An 18,512-nucleotide genomic window follows, 5' to 3' on the forward strand; every position below is an offset into this window, starting at 1 on the left:
TGCTATCTCATTGTGTTTTTCTTTGCAGTTCCCTGGTGTCTGTAGACAGCTAAATACCTTTCACATGTTTATTGGACATTTGAACAGCCTCTCTGTAAAATGCCCATTTAAGCTTTTTTCCCATTTAAAAAATTAGCTTGTCTTTTTCCTACTCATTTGTGGGGATTTTTGTAAAATAGAGAGGTTAGTCCTTTGTCTACAATATAGGTAGCAGATTTTCTCTAGGTTTCTCATTTGTTTTTGCAGTTAAGGTATTTTCCTTTGGCCAAGTTTTTTATTTTCTTGTGGTTGAATTTTGGTTGTGGGTTTTTTCGTTGTTTTTTTTTTTGTTTGTTTGTTTGTTTTTTAATGGTTTCTGAACTGTGAGTTGTAGTAAGAAAGAGAATTACTGAGTGAAATGAAAAGGAACCATGAGACCTCTGGGAGAAGCACCTTTCAGACATTAGCCTCTGAGTTGGAAGCATGTTCAAAAGTGTTCATAGAGGGCACCTGGGTGGCTCAGTGGGTTAAAGCCTCTGCCTTCAGCTCAGGTCATGATCTCAGGGTCCTGGGATCAAGCCCTGCATCGGGCTCCTTGCTCAGCATGGAGACTGCTTCCCCTTCTCTGCCTGCCTCTCTGCTTGCTTGTGATCTCTGTCTGTCAAATAAATAAATAAAATCTTAAAAAAAAAAAAAAGTGTTCATAGAACAGCTGAAAGACCTATGGGGCTAGAGGGGAGTTTTCCAGAATAAGGGGCTAGCAGGGATGGAAGTTGGAATTGTACCCTGAGGCCAGGTCATGTAGGACATGGCGATGATTTAGGATTTTGCTGAGTGGGATGTGAAGTCATTGGAAGGTTTTTTTTAAAAAGAACTACGTGATCCGATGTATAATTAAAAAGATTTCTGAGGTAGATGAATGGACTAGACTAGGAGGGGCTAGAGTGGAAGCTAAGGAGCTAAGGCATAGAAGAGGCAGGTGGTGATGAGGGTAACTAAAGAATATATATATATATATATATATATATATATATATATATATATATTTAAGATTTTATTTATTTATTTGACAGAGAGAAAGATCACAAGTAGGCAGAGAGGCAGGCAGAGAGAAAGAGGGGGAAGCAGGCTCCCCGTTGAGCAGAGAGCCCGATGCGAGGCTCGATCCCAGGACCCTGAGATCATGACCTGAGCCGAAGGCAGCGGCTTAACCCACTGAGCCACCCAGGTGCCCCACTAAAGAATATATTGATTATCTTTGTTTATTATTTAACAGGAAAGGGTTATAAAATTATCTGCGCACATATTATTTGTCCTTTTTGATTACTTACTTGCACTTTTCTACCTCCTATATGTTTGTGTGTATATATACACATACACACACACACGGTACAGTTTACAAGGGCCATTTATTTTTTGAAAGCTTTTATTTACTTTAGAGAGAGTGTGGGGGTGAGGCGTGTGGGCAGAGGGAGAGAATCTCAAGCAGCCTCACCACTGAGTGGCTGGGCTCCATCTCAAGAGCCTGAGATCATGACCTGAGCTGAAAGCAAGAGTTGGATGCTTACGTGACTGCATCACCAGGTGCCCCTACAAGGGCCATTTAAAATATCCCAGGTTAGGAGCGCCCAGGTGGCTCAGTGGGTTAAGCCTCTGCCTTCAGCTCAGGTCATGATCTCAGGGTCCTGGGATTGAATGCTGCATTGGGTTCTCTGCTCGGCGGGGAGCCTGCTTCCCCCTTTCCTTCTGCCTGCCTGTCTGCCTACTTGTGATCTCCCTCTCTCTGTCAAATAAATAAATAAAATCTTTTTTAAAAAATATTCTGGGTTATAGCAACCAAGACAGTGTTAGTGGCTATCATGGGCCCTTCCTTCAGGCCCATTGATGGGCAAGTACTATTCAGTCTCTCAAACTAAAATTTAAGTTGTATGGGGGCACAAAGAAGGAACTGATTATACAGTGTGTCATCTTCTTTCTGTATAAATTTCCTTTCAGTATTGTCATTTTGAAGGACTACTGTAGAATTAAGATGAATAGCTACTTAAGTATTTTTTTACATTTCTTTAGGACCATCTGAATCTGATCATTTTTCTCATAACCTGAGAGGAGTAATCCCACGAAGTTTCGAATATTTGTTTTCCTTAATTGATCGTGAAAAAGAGAAGGTAAAACTTGTAAAAATAAAGTGGTTCTATGAAATTCTGGTTTCAAGCAGTTAGCTACTAATAATTAGCTCATAACACATGGAAGGTCATAGGTGGTACTCTACAATGTGGATAAGCTAGTGTGGCATACAAAAACCTCTCAGTTCTTAAGAAAAAATGAAGGATTCTGAGTTTTTAATTTTTTTTAAATTTTTGGTTTTTAAGCCATGCGTCCTCCGTGAACTCAGAATAAAAGGAAGAAAAATGTACTGCTTCTTAGGCTATCAGGTTTTTGCAAGAGCGAAAGTATAAAGAAAATCTTAACTGAGGAAAACAGATTTATTAAGCCCCATCACTTCCCTGCACATAGGCTCACAGTTGAATGCGGGTATCTCTAGACCCTCAGTATGCCCTGGAGCGATGGGCCCATCCTTGCCTCCTTTGTGGCACCTTCTGCCACCTGATCATAGTTTAGTTTTCATAAACTATGTGTGTGTGACTCCATCATCCTGGCGAAGTGAGCTTCTTTCTTCCGCTGGCTCTCAGGGTGGGCATTTCTCGTGATTGTGCTTCTTTAGCTTGATGAATTCCATGTTTAGGAGCCCTTAGTGGAACATTTTCTATCGCATGCATACCAAGGAGGCGGATGCACAACATTGGCTTACCATTAGTTCCTTTGCAGAAATGATCCCTAACCTTTACAGTTAGCCCTGTACCTTGGGTGCCAGTGAAAGAACTTCAGCGCTCCACATTCCTGTGGTTAAAAATCCTAGAGAGAGGCTTTTGAGACCAATTATTTTCAGTCTTTTCAAGAATGTAACACTTGATGGAAGTAAAACTTTCTGAGTAAGTCCAGTATATGACAGATAAAAAAGGACTTGCTCTTTCTCATCACAAGGAAAAAAATTTGTAACTGTACAGTGATGGATTTAACTAGATTCACTGTGGTGATTTTTTCTCAACAGATATAAATTCTGAATTAATATGTTGTACCCCTGAAGCTAACATGTTGTTTATGTCAGTGATCCCTCAGTTTAAGAAGGTGGAATTGCCCATCTGGACTGCTCAAGTCCCACCTCCCTGTCTTGCTTCTGAGTCACTTCCGGAGACCTAGGCCTCCTGGGATCACAGTTTGATGCTGCCTAAACTTGTCACGATATGTTAAAACTAGTTACCTAGATTTGCAACTGACTTTTATATACCTTGTATTGTGTAAAGGATAGCTTGGAAGGAAATGTAGGCCTTGCGAAGCATGAAAGGCGGTGATGCTCATGAAGGATAGGGATGAACTCGTGAGAAGAAAATGTCTAAACGAGGCTTCACTTTCCAGGCTGGAGCTGGGAAGAGTTTCCTCTGTAAGTGCTCCTTTATTGAAATCTACAACGAGCAGATCTACGACCTACTGGACTCTGCCTCAGCCGGACTGTACTTAAGGGAGCACATCAAGAAGGGAGTCTTCGTTGTTGGTGCCGTGGAACAGGTGGTGACCTCGGCTGCTGAAGCCTATCAGGTACCCGACACCTTGAGCACTTTGATCCTTAGGCAACATCGCATGCTGTGAAAAGCACTTTGATCTCAAAAAAAGCAAGAATTGAGCTACTAAAAATAATTCCGTAAAGGCGTGACACAGAATGTTCATGAGAAGAAAAAAGAATATGACTGATCTCCCCTTAGTTCGAATAGGACTTTGAAAGCCTCTTGATTTTGCATGATTTTGGTGCTGTTTGTTCCAGTCAGGGACCCTGCAGGGCCCATAGGGATAGTTTGTTATTGTCGTATTTCTCCAGTGATTCTCCCTGGGAGCTGCCCCTTTGAGGAGCTTCTGGGATTGCTGCTCTTTAAACCAATGGGCTGTTCTCTTCCCTTTATTTTCTACCCTTGTTTACTTATTAGGTAAACGAGTTAGCACTTGGCTCAGGGCAAATAAACCTTTTTTATTTTAAGATTTTATTTATTTATTTGACAGAGATCACAAGTAGGCAGAGAGGCAGGCAGAGAGAGAGAGAGAGAGGAGGAATCAGGCTCCCTGCTGAGCAGATTATAACCTGAGGGGAAGGCAGAGGCTTTAACCCACTGAGCCACCCAGGTGCCCAGGGCAAATAAACCTCTTGACAGGAATTTACAAAATACGGCATTTTTATGCCATCTGATCTGGCCAGTTGATTTTAAACGGTTTTTTATCGTGTGATATTTGACACATACGAAATACTACCACATGCATAGAAGTTACTAGCTTAATGTTAAAATGAACGCAGAGGACCTTAAGAATTCAAGACCCAGATATCATCAATACTATCATGTCAACCTGTATGCCCCTCCCTACCTCATGTCCCTGGCTCCTTCCTAAAAATCAACATTGTGCTGAATGTCACGATCATTTCCTTCCACTTTTTTTTTTTTTTTTTTTTAAGATTTTATTTATTTACTTGAGAGAGAGAGAGAGAGAGACAGTGAGAGGGAGCACGAGAGGGGAGAAGGTCAGATGGAGAAGCAGACTCGCTGCTGAACAGGGAGCCCAATGCAGGATGTGGGACTCAATCCCTGGACTCTGGGATCATGACCCGAGCCAAAGGCAGTGGCCCAACCAACTCAGCCACCCAGACGCCCTCCTTCCACTTTTAAATCACCTACATATGTATTTCTGAAAATGTTAGTTTTGCCTGTTTTTGAGTTTTAATAAATCATGTGTATTTAGCTTTCTATAACTTTTTAAAACTAAACATTTATGAAATTTTTATCCATGTCGTATATCACTTATCTTCACTGCTGTGTAGTTCATTGTACGAATATTTGTGTGTCTGTGTTGTCTGTGTGTGTATGTATCACAGTTCAGTAATTTATTCTTCGATCTTCAAACTTTTTAAACTGTGACTCTCATAGTAAGCAATAGGTTTTACCTGTGACCCAGTGTGTGTGTGTGTTTTTGTGTATATATACATACCAAAAAAAATTATGTTGAGATTTTGGTTGGAATTCCATTGTAGTTTTGGCTAAAATCAACGGTAAAAATTCTGTATTAGAGCCATGCAGGCATTTTACAAACTCTTCTTGGGTCAGAAGTTTTGGGAAGTTTTTTGTTTCTAGAAAATTTCAGTTTCCTCTCAGTTTTCAAATATATTGACATAAAGCTGTTCTCAGTATTCTCATTTTTAAAATACTTCGCTGTATTTCATTTTCTTTTTTTACATAGTTGATATTATTTATGTGGCTTTGCTCTTTTAAGGTTTTCTTTGTTTTTCCTTGGGTTCATCCTGCTATCCTTGTTCCAACTAATTAAGCTGGGTGCTTAGGTTAGTAGGCCCTTTCTTTTGTGGTGGAAGTGTTTAATGCTATTAAATGTTAAGTGTTACTACTTATTATTGCTTAAACCACACACAAGTTTTATAAAGCTTTTTTTTTTTTTTTTTTTAGTTTTATTTACTTATTTGAGAGAGAGAGAGAGATCACAAGTAGGCAGAGAGGCAGGCAGAGAGAGAGGGGGGGGGAAGCAGGCTCCCTGCTGAGCAGAGGACCCAATGTGAGGCTCGATCCCAGGACCCTGAGATCATGACCCGAGGCAAAGGCAGAGTCTTAACCCACTGAGCCACCCAGGTGTCCTCACACAATTTTTTAATATCTTAATTGTCTTATGGACCTAAGTATTTTTCCATTATAATTTTATTTTTTGACCCATGAATCGCTTAGAAATGCTTGAAATTCCAGATTTATGGTAATTTAAAATTTATCATGTTGACTCTTAATTGCCACGGGATCAGAAAATATGGTCTTATGTGATGCTTTGAAATTTATTGAGAAATGATTTATGAATTAATACAGTGGCCAGTTTTGTTAGTTTGTGCATGAGAAGAATATATATCCTTGGGTAAGGGTTTTACACTTTTACTAATATTTTTGTCTGTATACTCTGTCAGTATGAAAATGGCTGTTGTGTCACTTATAAGTTGTAGCAATTTTCCCTTTTGCATAGGTGCTGTCTGGAGGATGGAGAAACAGACGTGTGGCTTCGACGTCAATGAATAGAGAATCTTCTCGGTCTCATGCAGTCTTTACAATTACAATAGAGTCGATGGAGAAAAGCAATGAGACTGTGAATATAAGGACCTCCCTACTCAATCTGGTGGACTTAGCAGGATCCGAAAGGCAAAAAGACACCCATGCAGAAGGGATGAGGTTAAAGGTAATAGTGGAGTTATGATCTTCAACTTGTGTGTGAATTAATTACTGGAAGTCAGTACCAGCGTGAGTGTGTGGAGGTTACAAAGGAATCAGAATGTGCTTCCATTCTAAAGATGTGGAAATTTTTGTTATGGGGTAGGGACATTAAACATACGTGGGCTAGAACAAGTGTGTCGGTAGCCAGAGTATTTGAATTCATGCCAGAAAGGATGGCAGTACAAATATCAGCCAGGGCCAGAGGAAGAAGGGACTGGATTGCTTGGGGGAAGCATAGAAAAGAAGGAGTTCTTGAATTGGGTTCTCCAAGGGGGCAGGATTTGGATTGGGAGAGAACAGGGCATACATGCCCAGCAGGGGGACACCTCAAGGGAGTATGGCATTCGGCATTTCAGCGCAGATCAATGAATGGGTTGGGTCCTAGGTGCAAGCAGGCCCAGATCACCCAGATCACCGAGGACCAGGAGGGCCAGACCAGGTTTGCATTCAGTTCTCTGAATGCTGGGAAACACTGAAAAGTTTTAAGTGATTTCATGCAAAAGTCCGTTTTATAGAAGCTTAGCCATCTGGCCAATCATACCAGACTCATGAGGGGAGGGTCTGGAGAGAAAGGAGGGCAGCTAAGGTGGTTAATATTTCAGGGGGAGAGCAAGGACCCAGTCCTAGGCTGAGGGATTGGCAGTGGGGCCTGAGGTTCTCCAGATACATTTTACTGCTCTGTAAATGTGTGTGGTCTGTTTTGTCAGTAAAGGGTGTGGATGCTGTAGGTGAAAGTGTATGAGGGCTGTGAGGGAGTGTCAGAAATGGTGAAGGACCATCTACTATTTACATTGAAAGTGAGGATCTGGGACGCCTGGGTGGCTCAGTGGGTTAAGCTGCTGCCTTTGGCTCAGGTCAGGATCCCAGGGTCCTCGGATCGAGTCCTGCATCGGGCTCCTTGCTCAGCAGGGAGCCTGCCTCTCTCTCCTCCTCTGCCTGCCTCTCTGCCTGCTTGTGTGCTTTCTCTCTCTCTCTTTCTGACAAATAAATAAAATCTTTAAAAAAAAAAAAAAGAAAAAAGAAAAGAAAGTGAGGATCTGAGCTTCCTAAGCTCTCAGGCAGTTTCAGGTGAACTTAGGCTCATGTTACTTTTTCTTTTTTTTTTTTTTTTAAAGATTTATTTATTTATTTGACAGAGGCAGAGATCACAAGTAGGCAGAGAGGCAGAAAGAGAGAGAGAGGAGGAAGCAGGCTCCCCGCTGAGCAGAGAACCCAATGTGGGGCTCGATCCCAGGACCCTGGGATCATGACCTGAGCCAAAAGCAGAGGCTTTAACCCACTGAGCCACCCAGGCGCCCCTAAGCTCATGTTTCTATGGAGACACGAAGCAGAGAGAAATAGCCAGTTTTTACGATAAGACATATGCTGGTCTTGTTTCAAGTGCTTCATGTGTATTAACTTATTTAATCTTCCCAGCATCTCTGGAAAGTAGGTACTGTGATCCTTTCAGTTTTGGAGAAACAGGAGTGAAATTGTCCGGGGGCTCACAGCTAGGAGTAGATCGGAATTCAAGCAGAAGTAGTCCAGCTCACAGACAGTGCTGTCAACACCTTTCTGATTTACTGACTGATAAAACAGCTGCACTTGAACTCCGAGCATCTTGCTTGAGAATACGCACATTCTCTCTTCTGTACTCCGACCACTGCAGACCCAGTTATTGAAGTATGATAACTACAATAAAAATCCAGTGTAGCATATTCAACCCCAACATTTTGCCCTCCCCAAACCACTTTTTTTTTTTTAAGCCTGCTTCCTCCCCTCTCTCTCTGCCTGCCTTTCTGTCTGCTTGTGATCTCTATCTGTCAAATAAATAAATAAAATCTTAAAAAAAAAAAGATTTTATTTATTGGACAGAGATCACAAGTAGAGAGAGGGGGGTAGCAGTCTCCCTGCTGAGCAGAGAGCCCGATTCGGGGTTTGATCCCAGGACCCTGGGATCATGACCTAAGCCGAAGACAGAGGCTTTAACCCACTGAGCCACCCAGGCGTCCCCCAAAACCACTTTTTTTTTTTTTTAAAGATTTTATTTATTAATTTGACAGAGAGAAATCACAAGTAGACGGAGAGGCAGCCAGAGAGAGAGAGAGAGAGGGAAGCAGGCTCCCTGCTGTGCAGAGAGCCCGATGCAGGACTCGATGCAGGACTCGATCCCAGGACCCTGAGATCATGACCTGAGCTGAAGGCAGCGGCTTAACCCACTGAGCCACCCAGGCGCCCCGCCCAAATCACTTTTTAAAAGGGTCTTATTACACTTTACAGAATTAGACTGAATAATCTCTTCTGATAAGTTCATCAGTGACTTTGTGGGATGTGGAATGAATGGGTTATTATTCACACTCTTTTAATGTAGCAAACATTTTAACATAAAAGTATTGAAAAATACTCCTTATTAATTCACTGCTGTCGCCTTTTTTCTCCGTTCTTTCCCAGCTTTTATCCCTACCTATAGGTCAATTTAAAACTCTTAGAATTATGAGGTGGCTTTTTGTTTTCTTTACATAATTTCTGTGTTTGTCTTTGAATATGAAAATTGCAGAGTGGGTCAAATAGGAAAAGGTTAGGGAGTAGTTGAGGACATCTGGTGGAAAGTCAGTTATCCTTAGTAATATTGTCTGTGACTGGAAAAAAAAAAAAAAAAGGTAATATTGTCCATGACTTGATGTTCCATTCAAAATTCACTGCTAGGCATATTTTAATTCAAAATACTAAAATGAAACCAGTGCATCTCGAATTTTATTCTTTTTCCCCTTAGGAGGCAGGTAATATAAACCGGTCATTAAGCTGCCTGGGCCAAGTGATTACTGCGCTTGTCGACGTAGGTAATGGAAAACAGAGGCACGTTTGCTACAGAGACTCCAAACTTACCTTCTTACTTCGGGTAAAGTAGACCATTGGCTTCCTGGGCCCTTTTTTGGGTTATGCTCACTGTGGTTGACAGTCATGTACTCTCTCAGCCTTAGTGGTAAGAATATCCATTTTCTTTGCTTAACAAAGTACTTATGGTTTCTTCCCTGAAAATGTATACCATTCATATCATTAAACAGGATTCCCTTGGAGGCAATGCCAAAACAGCCATAATCGCAAATGTTCATCCTGGATCCAGGTGTTTTGGGGAAACACTGTCAACACTTAATTTTGCTCAGAGAGCCAAGCTGATTAAAAATAAGGTAAAATACTGAGTACAATTAAGTAAATTAGAAAAATACTTAAGCTTGTAATTGCCCTAATATAAACACTAACTTCTATTTATTTCTCTTTGAAAGCTTAATTCTAAGTAAGATTTGTTTCATCTTTCCTAGCTTTCTGTATTGCTCAAGGAATTTGAGATCTAGATTAGGTCTTATGGTTGGTATGGTTTGACTTGATTTTTCTTAAAGGAAGGCATTTTTCCTTTCTAACTGGGTTGGAGACTAAATTTATTTACCCAAACCATTGCTAACAGAGGGATTGGGGTGTGTGTGTGTGTGTGTGTGTGCGCGTGTGCGCGCACTCGCTGGGGCTTCACTATGAAGACAGTTTGATGTTGACAAGCTTTGCCTTTTACGTTGTTTGTACCTGCAAGGATTCGCCATTTTTCTTTCTTTCTTTCTTTCTTTTTTTTTTTTTTTTTTTAAGATTTTTATTTCTTTGACAGACAGAGATCACAAGTAGGCAGAGAGGCAGGCAGAGAGAGGGGGTGGCAGAAGCAGGCTCCCTGCTGAGCAGAGAGCCCAATGTGAGGCTTGATCCCAGGACCCTAAGATGATGACCTGAGCTGAAGGCAGAGGCTTTAACCCACTGAGCCACCCAGGCGCCCCTCCCCATTTTTCTTGTATATAAGAAGCTTCCTTGATATTTGTGTACACCAGTGGTCAAAGAAGCTTTTCTGTAAAGGTAAATATTTGAGGCTTCTTAGATAGCGTCTGTCCCAGCTACTCAGCTCTGCCTTGGTGGTGAGAAAGCAGCTGTCAGCAGTACGCAAACATAAGGGCATGACTATGTTCTAGTGCAGCTCTACTTACAAAAACAGATGGCAGACATATTTGGCTATGAGCAAGCAGCTCTTTAACAGCCCCTGGAGCAGGGGTCCCCCACTTATTTTGGAAAGGCTGGATGCCCCTTTGGTTCTAGACAAAAGAATTACAGTGCCATGAATTGGCAGATTAATTTCCTCTTTCTTTCAGATGAGAAGTTGGTCATTTCTGTCCCGCAGGTAGACTCCATGATCATCCTAGCGTGTAAAAGTAAAGAGGTCCATGTTGCCTCTTCTCCTGGATAAGTCAGAAGAGTATAGGTCTAGTTGTTGATTTATTTTATTGGATTATGTATGACTCTGTAGTGGGGTATTCATAATATAAGGAGGAAAAATCACTAGGGCTTCCTGACCCTGTCTCTTCGGGCTTACTAAGAGTTTTTGGAGAGTGGAGAACAGCAGGGATAATTAGGATTATGATGTCACTGATGGGGCAGTGATGTCAGAATGTACAGGGAGTGCCTTGAAATGAGACTGGCGGTAAGCATCAGAAGCAACTAGAAATGGCTGCTGAATACATCAAACGGTAAAACCAGGAGGAGCCTTAGTACTAATTATTAGCAATGGTAAGTCCTATTCTGCAGCCTGCTGGTGGGAAGTGACTAGGATATCTGGGACTCATTTAAGCGTGTGCTGTTTAGATTTTTCCCAGTGGGCAGACCTGGCTTAAGACAAGAACACGGGGACCTCAGGACTGTGTCAGAAAGTTTTCCTCCCTTTTTAGGATATTGGGTATTTCACAGCTGGGGCCCTTTGAGCTGATTGGTAGTTAAACTGTTAGCTCTTATTATCACCCTCTAGGTGTTATGGGCCTTTTTGAACCTCTTAGAAGTTGTCTTAACGAGGGGCTCAGTTGGTTAAGCATTTGTCTTCAGCTCAGGTGGTGATCCCAGGGTCCTGGGATTGAGTCCAGCATCATCATCTACCTGCAGCTCCCCCTGCTGGTACACTCACACGTGTGCACGCGCACTGGCTTTCTCTCAGATAAATAAAATCTTTAATAAAAAAAAAAGTTTGGGGGCACTTGGGTGGCTCAGTGGGTTAAGCCTCTGCCTTTGGCTCAGGTCATGATCTCAGGGTCTTGGGATGGAGCCCCGCATCAGGCTTTGCTTAGCGGGGAGGCTGCTTCCCCCTCTCTCTGCCTGCCTCTCTACCTACTTGTGATCTCTGTCAAATAAATAAAATCTTAAAAAAAAAAAGTTATCTTAAAGAAGTCATTCCTTTAAGATAATTTTTTCAAGAAACGTTTCTTTAAAATAACATTTAGTGTGGTAATAAAACAGAAATAGAGCTGTCCACCAACTCCTCTCTTCAGGAGGGCTATTAGGAAATACAGGGGTGGATTCTTTTGGAGAAGGGGGTTTCTGCTAAGCTGATGGAGCTCAGGCCAGCTCTGCTGTTCATCGTCCCCTTAGAGTGGGCCAAGACAGAGAGGAGGGGATGCTCCTTCCAGAGGGGAAGAGCTGTTTGCTCTTCTCCATGGGGTTGGGGCTCTCCCAAGAAGCAGCAGTGTTAGGTGCACACACCCAGATCCCTGGGTGGCTCAGCCCAACAGGGTGGACCCCTAAGTGGGAGCATCCAGGAGGGGTGATGAGTGGGGGAGAGCCCGTGGCTGTAGGTATGAGGCAAAGGGAAGGGAGGCTTCCTCCCCTCTCTAGCACACTGTGAATCTAGGGGCCTTGCGACCGTTTGTGGGCTGGGAGTGTGGTTTTGTTTGGTGTTTGTAACTCTAGATCCTATAACAAATAGAATCACAAGTCTTGTATGACTCAAGAGTATTCTTTTAATGCTTTTTAAAAAATTCCTGAACAGGCAGTGGTCAATGAAGACACCCAAGGAAATGTGAGCCAGCTCCAGGCTGAAGTGAAGAGGCTCAAAGATCAGCTGGCCCAGTTTACTTCAGGGCAGCTACTACCGGAAGGCTTTCTGACCAAAGGTGAGATGAACACAGTGTCCTTCATCCTGAGGAAGACCACATGCGGATATTAGTTTGAGAACCCTCTGATGACAGGCACAGTACAGTAAAGCTACCCCCATTTTTGAACAAGTGTATTTGTTTTACCCACCTGGGAACACAGTATAGGCATCTCTCAGGGATTCTGCAGGTTCGGTGCCAGACTGTTGCGGTAAAGCCAATACTACAGTAAAGCCAATCAGTAAATAAAACTTAGGTTTACACTATACTGTAGTATATTTTGTGCAGTAGTGTTATGTCTAAAAACACAATGTACATACATACTTTAAAAATACTCAGTTGCTGAAAAATGGTAGCCCCCATCTGACCCTTCAGCAACTGTAACCTCTCTGCTGCCGGAGGGTCTTGCTTGCACGATGATGGCTGCTGACTGATCCGGCCGGTGGCTGCTGAGGGCTGGAACAGCTGTAGCAATTTCTTAAAATAAGACAACAGCGAAGTTTGCTGCATCGATTGCCTCTTTCTTTTGCGAATGATTCCTCTGTAGCATGAAATGCTGTTTGATAGCCCCTTACCCACCACAGGACTTCTTTCGGAATGGGAGTCGGTCCTCTCAAGTCCTGCTGCTGCCCTGTCAGCTCAGGTCATGTGACGCCCTAAACCCTTTGTGGTCATCTCAGCAGTCTTCACAGCACTTGTCTTCCGCACGAGTAGATTCTAGCTCAGGGAACCTTATGTTCCTTGTCCCATTAGAAGTAATTCCTCATTCGTTCATGTTTTATCAGGAGCTTGGAGCAATTCAGTCCCATCGTCAGGCTCCACTTGTGGTTCTAGTTCTGGGGCTATTTTCCCCACATCTCTGGTTATTCCCTCCACTGAGAACTCTAATCCCTCAAAGTCCTCCACGAGGGCTGGAATCCATTTCTCCCAAACTCCATATTGACATTTTGACCTCTTCCTCTGAATCATGATTACTCTTAATGGCATCTAGGATGGTGAATCGTTTCCAGATTTTCAGTTGACTTTGCCCAGATCCAGTAGAGGAACATTAGCACTTGATGCTTTGCCTTGTACTTTGACATTAGGGAGACGACTTCTTTCCTTGAACCTCATGAGCCAACCTCCGCTGGCTTCAGACTTTCCTTCTGCAGCTTCCTTAGTTCTCTGAGCCTTCACAGAATTGGAGAGAGTCAGGGTTTTGCTCTGGACTAGGCTTTGGCTTAAGGGAATGTTGTGGCTGGTGTGATCTTCTATCCAGACCACTAAAAGTTCTCCCTGAGAGCAATAAGGCTGTTTTGCTTCCTTATCATTCATGGATTTGCTTGAGTAGCACTTTCCACTTCCTTCCAGAACTTTTCCTTCACATTCGCAGCCTGGCTAGCTGTTTGGAGTAAGAGGCCTCACTTTCAGCCTGTCTTGACTTTCAGCGTGCCTTCCTCACTAAGCTTAATCATTTCTAGCTTTAGGATTATAGTGAGATGTGCAACTTTTTTTTCACTTTGAACACTTGGAGGCTATCGTAGGGTTATTAAAGGGCCTAATTTCCATATTGTTGTATCTCAGAATAGGGAGGCCTAGGAGAGGGAGAGAGAGGGGAAGAGCCAGGCAGTCAAGCAGTCAAGCATTCAGAAAACACATTTATTCATTAAGTTTGCCATTTGATATGGGCATGGTTTGTGGTGCCCAAAGTAATTACAGTGGTAACATCAAAGATCACTGATCCCAGACAGATAACTGTAACAAATATAATAACAATACTGAAAAATGTTGAAACGTTGCAAGAATTACCAGAATGTGACATAGAGACGCAAAGTGAGCAAATGCTATTGGAAAAATGGTACCAGTAGGCTTGGTCGAGGCAGGGTTGCCACAAACTCTCCACTGGTGAAGAATGCAGTGTCTGCAAAGCATGATACAGCAACACACAGTCAAACTAGAGATGCCCATACTTTGTAATCAGGTAACAGATACCATATGTCCATGATATCCCCATATCTATGGATGTGATGGGAAGGCGGTGTAGAAATAATCTTGAATAATTCTTTCCTCACAGGTGCTGAAAAAAGATACTAATTTCATTTAGATCCACTTCCAGGATTCAGTCATAAGTAACATGTATGTGTTTACTAAATAGGATGAAAGAACTTATTTTTCTTCAAAGAATCGCTAATATGTAGATAGGATTGATTTGAAATCTGTGATCTGGGTACAACAGTCTGATTCTTTTAGATTGAGAACAGTCAGAGGCTGTTTTAGCTCAATACTTGGTCCTAAAATTTGAGAGATAAACATTTGTTTCCATTTTCTTTTCTTTCTTACTGGATCAGTTACAGACAAAGATCAGACTAATTACATGAAGTATTTTCAAGAGGCGATGTTGTTCTTTAAGAAATCTGAACAGGAAAAGAAGGTAGGAAACTGAGTCGGTTAAAGGGCATTCCGGATATTTTAGGCTTTTGCTCGATGGCACCTTTCTGAGTGAAATAAAGGGCACAAGTAAATAAAGAAAATGAAGAAAAACTGTGGAAAATTTAATTTTGCCCTTGGGATTAAGTGTCAAGTTAGTGTTTATTGCTTGGTTTGTGGAAATTCAGCCTCCCTGAAATTTCAGGGAGGCTGAATTCCTTTTCATGCTTAACCAAATTATGAATTTCTTAAGTCTCTGGTAGAGAAAGTTACCCAGTTAGAAGACCTCACCCTCAAAAAAGAAAAATTTATTCAATCTAATAAAATGATTGTGAAATTCCGAGAGGATCAAATAATGCGCCTGGAGAAGCTCCTCAAGGAATCCCGGGGAAGTTTTCTGCCAGCGGAGCAGGATCGCTTGTTGTCGGAATTAAGGGATGAAATCCAAACTCTGCGGGAACAAGTGAGTGTATGACATTTGTAGTATTTCTAAAAAGAAGGGAGGTTCGGGGCAAATTTAAGTTTGCCACCAAATTCATGTGAGTTAATATAACGGGAAAGTGTTTTTGAACGAATTTAGCTGACTTGTATGATTGCACAACTTCTTCCCCCCATTTTCCATGATGGTAAAATTAAGAAGGAGGGGAGGAACTGTGAGATGTTGCATTAGCGTCCCACCCAGCAGGCAAGTGTCCCTTGTCCCTTGTCCCGGTGAGCAGTTGTCTGAATCAGCGGTCTCTGTACATTGGGATCCTTCCAACTTCTTCCCCACACCCTTTGGGGCCCTTCCAACTTCTTGATGCTTTTTTTCCTTTTCCCTGGGGAGGATGGGTAGTTAATACAGGCACATCGTTAGGGGGAAAAAAAAAATCAAATCTGTTTCTGACTTTTGTACTTTTCTGAGGCTTTTTAATGCATATACAAACTAATATGGATATTTTTACTTTTATAATCATTTTCAACACAAAAGGCAACTTTGTGTACGTACTTTTCTGCTGTGTCTTTCACTTAATATATTTTGGAGGAGGTGGCTTCCTGGTCGATAGAGCGTATCCTTCTTTGCTACAGTGTGTTAATGTCAACAGCCCCGTTTGCATGAAGAGTCGGCCACAGTGTACACTCTTGCACGTTTTTCCCTATGAGCCCATGCCTGGGTGAAAATTTCAAGGCACAGGCCCAGACACGGAATAATGGCGTCGTAGGCTACGCACATGCTCCGTGTGGTCACAACTGCCAGGTTGCTGTCCACAGCCCTTGCGGCGGACCACTGTCCACAGAGCGTGCAGCATTCCTAACGTTTCCAAATGGCTTGGCGGCAAGATTGGTTATTGAGGAAATGTCTGTCTGTCTGTAAATCTCTAATTGTTCTATGTCACAGATAGAACACCATCCCAGAGTTGCAAAATATGCAATGGAAAACCATTCCCTCAGGGAGGAGAACAGAAGATTGAGATTATTAGAGCCTGTGAAAAGAGCCCAAGAAATGGATGCCCAGACCATTGCTGTACTAGAAAAAGCTTTCTCTGAAATATCTGGCACAGAGAAAAAGGACAAGGGTAAGAAATGATTGTTGTCTGCATGTCTTCTAGGGACGTGGTGAGGGGGGATGCTGTTGAAAAAGCATTTTATTGTCTCACCGGTAGGGTCTTCCTTTTGGCCTCAAGACCTAGTATGCTAATTTCTTTTTTTTTCTTTAAGATTGTATTTATTCATTTGACAGAAAGAGAGAGCACAAGCAGGGGGAGCAGCAGAGGGAGATGGAGAAGCAGGCTTCCTGCTGAGCAGGGAGCTGGATGCAGAGCTAGATCCCCAGACCCTGGGATCATGACCTGAACTGAAGGCAGACGCTTAACCAACTGAGTCACTCAGGCTCCCCCGCCCCCCGAGTGTGCTAATTTCTTATGTACATACTTAGGCTTTTATGTTACCAAAAGGCGTTTTCCAAACTCTTTTCTCATAAATCTCGTAGTATTGAGTTACGCAGGCTAAGAGACGTTATCAACGAAATACTTATTATGGTTCTTTTTGGTTGCTAAAAGTTTGATTCAGATATTTCTCTAATTTTTATTAAATGAAATTTTTCCTGCTTTAACTATCTGAAATTAAAAGTGTTTAACTGGGGCACCTGGGTGGCTCAGTGGGTTAAGCCGCTGCCTTCGGCTCAGGTCATGATCTCAGGGTCCTGGGATCGAGTCGCACATCGGGCTCTCTGCTCAGCAAGGAGCCTGCTTCCCTCTCTCTCACTCTCTGCCTGCCTCTCTGCCTACTTGTGATCTCTCTCTGTCAAATAAATAAATAAAATCTTAAAAAAAATAAAATAAAATAAAAGTGTTTAACTAATGAACACCGGTGATTGTCAAGTGGATGATGTTTACCTGTCTGGCTAAGGTCTATACAGTGTGAGAGGCGTCTGTAGGTCAGACTCCTGATCCCAGCTCGGTGCTTGTGTCCTGAGGTGGTGGGTGCCGGCCAGACCCTGTTAGTTCTACACTGGCCAGCATGCACTGGTAGTTCTACATTATTTCTGTCTGCTTTTGCTCTGTGAAAAGTGGTTTAGTTGGCATCAAATCTCACTTACACATTGGGCAGCTACTGGTGTTAATGGCCTGGGACTTGGCAACAAAGTTTGTGTTTGCCCCACTCTCAGAGTGGGCTTTCATCAGATTCCATCTCAGCCTTTGTCATTTCAGATCAAAATTGAGAACACCGTAATCTCATTCTGCAATTGCAACAAAGCCTGTTTGTGTCCATTTAAAATTTTTCATTTTTCAAGTCTTCTTCCACTCTGTTATGACTCAATAAAAGAATAAAATTTGGTTGTGAAGAGACTGATTTTAGATGCAAAGTTAAGATCAGGTTTTGCGTATTATTTCAGCTATTTTTCCCTACAGTGGTCTGTATTTTGTTGGCCATTTTGACCTCAAATAATTCCTTGACTTACTGCCTTTGAAAGATACTAACAGTCATTTCTTGATCCCATCATCATTTTTAAAAATTAATTTATTTTTAAAATTTTATTTCAATTCAATTAACTAACACATAATATATTATTAGTTTCAGAGGTGGAGTTCAATGATTCATCAGTTGCATGCAATATCCAGAACCCACCATCTTCTTAACAAAGATCATTCTCTAAACAACTTTACACAATGTTTTCCCACAGTGGAACTTGTCAGAACTCTCTTCAACATATCCATCTGGTCCTAAGCAATCCCTGAAAATATTTCCCACCAGTTAGATGACCCCAAGCTCTTTCAACGTATAGCCTTTGCTCTTTAGTTCCTTTCCTGGGTAATTTATTGACTGTTCACTTTATCCATTAGCACGAATTTCTGCAGTACTGGCCTGCTGACATCTCAGCGGCCTGATGCGTGCTGTACTTCATGGTTTTCCCTTTCTCCCGATGGCAAAGGTCTTGCCTTCAATATGCCCCTACATCCTGGGGCTTCTCAGCTTCTCAGAAACAACTTCCAGCACTCTTTGACACACTACATTGTGTCTTATCTCCGGCTGAGTTACAGGCTCTTGTTCTTTGGGGTCCCCTTTCCAATCCATCTCTCATTTTCCCTTCGTTGCTTCGAAATTAATACCCAGCAGAGAACTTAGAAAGCAGGTTCTTTTCTTTCTCTTTCAAAGACTAAGTTGTTTCCTTATTACCAGGTCAACAAGGATTTTCTCCTAAAGCTCCAAAGGAGCCATGTTCATTAGTGAACACCGAGAAGCTGAAAGCACAACTCTTGCAAATTCAGACAGAGCTGAATAATTCGAAGCAAGAATATGAAGAATACAAAGAACTAACGAGGTAAAGTATAAATCCACGTTCATGCTTACCTGTCTTAATATT

At 42.2% G+C, this 18,512-nt stretch overlaps 1 protein-coding gene across 1 annotated transcript in view; it reads left to right on the plus strand.

Annotated features, from left to right (window-relative positions):
- The window catches only part of KIF15 (kinesin family member 15), a 71,116-nt gene that overhangs the window by 20,856 nt on the left and 31,748 nt on the right, over positions 1 to 18,512 (plus strand). Inside the window, exons 6-15 of the mRNA XM_059389534.1 lie at positions 2,047 to 2,144; positions 3,454 to 3,633; positions 6,091 to 6,300; positions 9,088 to 9,213; positions 9,380 to 9,502; positions 12,160 to 12,283; positions 14,590 to 14,672; positions 14,922 to 15,131; positions 16,047 to 16,224; positions 18,329 to 18,470. Of these exons, the coding sequence (XP_059245517.1) occupies positions 2,047 to 2,144; positions 3,454 to 3,633; positions 6,091 to 6,300; positions 9,088 to 9,213; positions 9,380 to 9,502; positions 12,160 to 12,283; positions 14,590 to 14,672; positions 14,922 to 15,131; positions 16,047 to 16,224; positions 18,329 to 18,470 (1,474 nt within the window). The remainder of the gene's footprint in view (positions 1 to 2,046; positions 2,145 to 3,453; positions 3,634 to 6,090; positions 6,301 to 9,087; positions 9,214 to 9,379; positions 9,503 to 12,159; positions 12,284 to 14,589; positions 14,673 to 14,921; positions 15,132 to 16,046; positions 16,225 to 18,328; positions 18,471 to 18,512) is intronic.

This window comes from Mustela nigripes, chromosome 2 (assembly GCF_022355385.1).
Source record: "Mustela nigripes isolate SB6536 chromosome 2, MUSNIG.SB6536, whole genome shotgun sequence".
NCBI classification, from domain to species: Eukaryota; Metazoa; Chordata; class Mammalia; order Carnivora; family Mustelidae; genus Mustela; species Mustela nigripes.